Here is a 6,000-nt window from a genome sequence, read left to right on the forward strand (position 1 = left end):
GAAGTCTCACCAAAAGCCTCCTTTTTACCCAATCCCACGGCCTCATTTCAATCAATGACCTAAGAGATATAATGCCTAGCCCTAACCCTCATAGGAAGAGAAGCAGTAAAGGAAAGTGCTATCTTTGCTGGATGTGGGGGCCCCCTCTTGTAATCCCAGCACTTGAAGGCAGCAAGGGCAAGAGAATCAGGAGTTCAAGGTCATCCTTAACTACTTGGTGAGTTTAAGGCCACCCTCAACTACATGAGACTCTCTCAAAAAATGTTCTATATAAAAAAAGTTATCTTTTCCTCTTCCTGTCTCTGTAAACAATGCAGTAACTTTTCTTTCAAGTCTCTTGACAAAAATCAACTGTTTTATGCTGATCACTAAATAATACATTTATTGAAATAAGTGTACTCACCATGATAGACATGTCAAAATATACAATTAATGGCATAAAAGCAACTGAGTACTGATGAACTTCCTATCAAACAGACACTATATGGGAAAGTATTTTTTGAGGTTTTGGGTTTTTGTCTGTTCTCTAGGACAGGGTCTTACCATGTACTCCAGGCTGGCTTCAAACTTGTGATCTTACTACCTCAGTTTCCCATGTGTACATAAAAGTTTCCCCACAACTTGTTTACATGATTTTAAGTTGAAGTCTGGGAAGTAAAATCACGATGTCATTCATTCCCATCACCAGGACCTATTTCAAAGGTAAACTTTGATATAACCATTATGCAGCTACACATAAAAGGAAAGAAGCCAGCTGGGTGGTGGTAGTGCATGCCTTTAATCCCAGCACTCAAGAGGTAGAGGCAGGCAGATCTCTGTGAGTTCGAGGCCAGCCTGGTCTACAAGCGCTAGTTCCAGGACAGGCTCCACAGCTACAGAGAAACCCTGTCTTGAAAAACCAAAAAAAAAAAGGGGGGGCGGGGGGGAAGAAACCATCCCAACAAAGATTAGTAAAAACTACACAAAGTTTAAATACAAATTTTCTTAGTAGGAAACCATGTGAATAGATTTAATTATGAGCCTTAACTGAACACAACTATAATCCCAGCACCTGAAGAGAGACAAGAGGACCATGAATTTGAGACTAGCCCAAACCAAGTTTCAGGACAGTCTAGGTTGTACAGTAAGATCCTGTTTCCAAAAAAATAAAAATAAATATGATAGATAAATAAATAAATGACATAAGTTAAAAGACAAAACAGAGAGGGTCTGGAGAGATGACTCAGTGGGTAAGAACACTTGCTGCTTTTCCAGAAGATCCAGGTTCAATTCTCAGCACTCACATGGCAGCTCACAAATGTCTGTAATTCTACTTACAGGGGATCCAACACCCTCATCCAGACATACATGTAGGCAAGATACCAATGTATATTAAAGAAGAAAGAAAGAGAGAGAGAGAGAGAGAGAGAGAGAGAGAGAGAGAGAGAGAGAGAGAGAGAGAAAGAGGGAGGCACATACAACAGTGTAATCCCAGACCTCAAGAAGCTAAGGCAGGAAGATCACTGGTTCAAGCCTGAGCTACATAGTAAGTTAAAAACAGCTGGCTAGGTGTACTGACACATGCCTTTAATCCTGCACCTGGAAAGCAGGGCTGCAAAACGAGACCATCTCAAAAAACACCACCACCAAAAAAACCCAAAGGACTAGAGACACAACTCAATGGTAAGGTGCTTCCCTAGCATATACAAGGCCCTAGGTTTGATCCTTTATACCACAAAAATCAATCAATCCATCAACAATTAGAAACAAGTCCTAGTATGGTCACTCATGTAGTACCAGCACCCAGAAAACTGAGATAGGAAGATCAATAAGAGTTCTAGGGCAGGAAAAATAAGTGTGTCATCATTGGCCCAGATATAAACTTAATATTCAAATAATACTGTGCACTTCTTTCTGAGGCCACTTCCCTTTGAACAAATAATTTAAGTCTGCAAGTTCATCTTCAGTATGTAACAATCAGGGGTTTAGCCACTCCAAAGTGCCACCAAAAGTCAGTTACTAGAGTATCTGAAGACTAAGTATTCAAGCACCTAATTCCAGCCAGGTAGAAGGGTACATGCCTGTATCCCAGTGCTTACCAGCCTGGGGTGGCCTGTAATCAATCACAGGCAAACCTTGCCTACCCATCTCAAAAACAAAACAAAAACTAAAAGGACCACTAAAGCTGGAAGTGGCAGCTCACCCTTGGGAGGCTCCCAGTACTTGAGAGATGGAAGCAAAAAAATCAAAGAGTTCAAGGCTAGCCTGGGCTACATAGCAAGTTCCAGGCCAGGCTAAACTACATGAGACCTTATCTCAAAAACCAAGACTTATTAGCTATTAAGGTAACAAATCTTGTGTTTTCTTATCAGAGCTCTAATATAGTTCTCATTGTAGTATTTCTTATTTCTCTTCCCTTTTCTGCAGGTTTAAAGGCACTGCACTGAGATATCGTCCACAACACCTGTACAATGCCCAGTAGACAACAGGTACTATGTGCTTTTCAAATAAGTAAAAACTACCAAACTATCCCAGCTCACTAAAATTGTGATCCATCAAAGTTAAGATTTTCCAAGTATAAACCTAACATACACCTTCTTGTTGAAGAAACAGCTGGCCAGAGAATGAAAGTTAACAAGTCTGTAAGACACAGCATTACTTTAAAAAGACGGAAATCAATTACACAAATCAGAGATTAACATGCACATATCACTTATCTCAAGCTCAAGTAAAATGACAACCTTGGGTGGAGCGAAGCTTTTAAAGAAAACATTACAAACAGACATATATAACGCACTAAATCCATCCCTTGAGAAGAGAGGGTAAATAAGCAGGTACAGAAAGACACACAGAAAGCCAGAACAGTGTGAGCGACATTCCACCTGCCCAATGATGTGGGCTTGATCTCAGTTTACACTTCCACAAGAACGAAAGTAGTAGGAACCAGACAGACAGTGCATCAGGTAACACTGTTCTTCCAGAGGACCAGGTTCAGGTACCAGGACCACATGGCAGTTCACACCCCTCTAAACCTAATTTCAGCACATGTGATGCCCTCTTTTGGCCTCTACAGGCGCTAAACATGCATGCACATGCATGCAAGCAAGCACTCATATAGATAAAAAACAAATTAAAAGGATGAAAACACTTTACTAGTAGTAATTAAGGAGAGTGAAAAAGCAGTCTAAGGAAAGAACCGGGAGAAATCTGCTAGTTGCAGACTTGGAGAACTGACAGATTTCACCAGAGCCAACAGCACTCTGTAGGTAACGTCGACAGACCCCGTGTGTGAAGATCCCACAGTGCTCTGTATGTAACCCCAACAGACCCAGTGGGTGAAAGATTTACAATGACTTTCTTCCTGAATAACTGAGAAATTTTAACAAAACACAGAAGAGACTCTAGACCCACATCCAACCAGTATCCTTGCAACAAGTCCCTCAGGAAGCTTCCGCTCTATTCAAAGGGGAAAGACGCATACTCTCCCAAACTAACCCTTAAACATATAGGAATGACTGGCAAGATTTCAAAGTTTACTGGTCCACGAAACAAATCTCCTCTGTAACCAGCATGTCCTGCCACCCAAACCTTCTATTCCATTCCTAAATGTGTCCAAGCCGTACTGTGAATATCCGTCTTTGCCAGTACTCACCTTACTAACGCCGACTCCAGTGAACCTGGCTTCCAGTAATTCCTGCCTTCGTGGGTCCAGGCTATGCAATTCTTCCATCATTTCTACAGGAGGAAAGAGGGTCAAGAAGCCATGAACAACTAAATGGTAGAAAAAGTTTCATGTGTAAGAAAGCTCACAGGAATTAGTAAACCTCCAAGAAAATAGACATTCAAGTGTTATATTCATTAAAGTTATCTGACGTTATCAATAGCTATTTTAGATTACATAGCAGCTCAAGCTCTCTTCTAGGAGGGTCTTTTTCCTGAATTTCTAGTTTGATCTTTACTGGGGAAGAGAGACCCATTCCCACCCTTGTAATCCCATATAAGCAGCATACAGCCATAAATTTGAGGGCAGCCTAGTCTGCCAGAACTTCACAATGAGACCCTGTCTCATAAATAAAAACTAAGTAAATAAGAAGAAACAGCAAACTATCTCTGCAAAAGGTAAGCGGAGGGGAAAGAAGGGCAAACCTGGACACAGCCGCTCTTTCCATCCGCCTTTCCATCTAAGTGCTTTCAGACGTTTCTCTCCCAAACACATAAGAACTAGTTCTTAAGCTAAAATTATAATTCATTAATAATTTCAAATGAATACAGAATGAATCAGAAGCTGCAAATAACTTCAAGTAACCCTACTGCATAGCCCCTCTCCCTGACAGCTCATAGGAGCTAATGAACTGGAATTCGCTCATTTTAAAGTTAATGAAGAACCCAAGATAAACCGTCAACCTACATTCACTCAGGAAATTAATATTAACGCTGCAACAATTCCTTCGCAAAATCTTTTTTCTGACCACTCCTTGAAGCAGTAGGTTTCCCTCCACTCTGGAGGTCTGCTTTTAGCACTCCCAGGCAGGGAGGGGCAGGACGACACCATTTTTAAACTCCTTCCCCGACCAATAATGCAGACACTCGGAGCCAGTCCGGCCAACCTTTGGAAGAGCGAACACTTGCACCATGCACAGCAAAGCTCTTCAATGTAAAACGTGGGGAAACATCATGTCATAGAAACCCTTGGACCACATCACCGACTGTGTTAGACTGGCTTAATTTTTAAAGTTCACCGAAAACATGAATCAAACCTCCTCTGCAATCTAATAACTCCACGATTTCCAGTAACATCCCCTCCACAAGTCCTAACTTTCATTTCCCTTCCTGGACTGAGAGAGCCCGGGGCAAAGGGTGACAAAGTTTCACTCACACATAGCAAGTACTAGTTGGAGAAGGAATTAGGACATTGTTAGAAGGGCAGAAAGGCATCTCTAAAATAAAAAAGACTGGGAAGAAAACTGAGTTTTCCCTAAGTGGGTAAGTGGCCTTGCTCGCCACTCGCCCTGCCTAATCGAGGTCGGAATGGCAGAGGTTGCAGTCTCTCCCCAATCCCAAGGTCCCTGGAAACATTTCCCAAACCTCCATCCCCAGGCCTGGTCCGGAAAAGGAGGCCCCAGCAGTTATCCCATTTAATGTCAACTCATGTTGAGAAAAATCTCCATCCCATCTCTTTCCGGCGAGCCTTGGGACCGGGATCCTCCCAGCAGCCCCAACCCGGGAAGCAGGACCGAAGGGGCCTGGTCCCGACGCCCCTCGCCGGCTCCAAACTTTCCCCTAACTCTGGGCCCACCTGTCAAGGAGGGAGCGGGGGACAGTGTCGGGGGCGCCCGGGAGGCTGCGGAGGCCTCCGGCTCCCCGGAGTCCCCTCTCTCGCCAGGCCGACCGCCCCATTCCCAGGCCTGGGCCTGGCCCATCTTCGACACAGCCCCTCCGCGACCCGCAGCCCTCGGGGAGCGCCTCCCGCCTCGGTGCCAAGGAGCTGCGGCCCGACGCCGGCCCGGGTGGCAGCCTCCTCAGGCCGAGGGGTCCCCGGGACGGTTACTCTCCCAGGCCCGGCGCCCTCCGCCGGCCCGGGCTCGGCTCCTCACCTGCCGCCGCTGCCGCTCCACGCTCCTCTCGGGAGGGGCCCCGACCCGACCCGGCTGCTGACCGCTCCGCTCTCCCCCTGGGCAGGCCCGGGGCGGAGCCGGGGCCTCTCCTGAGCGCCCCGCAACCCCCCTGCCCGGGCAGCCGCCGCCGGCGCCGGGCTCCACGAGAGGGCGGGCGGGGGAGGGGGGCCGCGGAGGCCGCAGATCCCCGAGCTCGCGTACGGAGCCAGGCGCCTGACGCGGGCCCGGGCCCGGGCGGCCGCGGGGGGCGCGGGACCGGCCTCCTGGCGCCGGACAAAGGCCAAGGGAGGCGCAGAGGGGCCCGGGTCGGGCCGGGGAGTGGGGGCCCGCTCGGCCGGGGGCCACTCGGGTGCGGCGCCGAGGGCGGGGGTGGGGGGGTCGGAACCGCTGGTGCCCAGGACCCGCC

General features: G+C 47.1%; 1 protein-coding gene across 1 annotated transcript in view; it reads right to left on the reverse strand.

Moving 5' to 3' along the window:
* Positions 1–5,736, reverse strand: part of Tlk2 (tousled like kinase 2) — a 102,261-nt gene extending 96,525 nt beyond the window's left edge. Inside the window, 2 exon segments of the mRNA XM_038328175.1 lie at positions 3,632–3,714; positions 5,574–5,736. Coding sequence (XP_038184103.1) covers positions 3,632–3,712 — 81 coding nt within the window. The 5' untranslated portion in view covers positions 3,713–3,714; positions 5,574–5,736.
* Between the last annotated feature and the right edge of the window lie 264 nt (positions 5,737–6,000).

This window comes from Arvicola amphibius, chromosome 4 (genome assembly GCF_903992535.2).
Source record: "Arvicola amphibius chromosome 4, mArvAmp1.2, whole genome shotgun sequence".
Classification (NCBI taxonomy): domain Eukaryota; kingdom Metazoa; phylum Chordata; class Mammalia; order Rodentia; family Cricetidae; genus Arvicola; species Arvicola amphibius.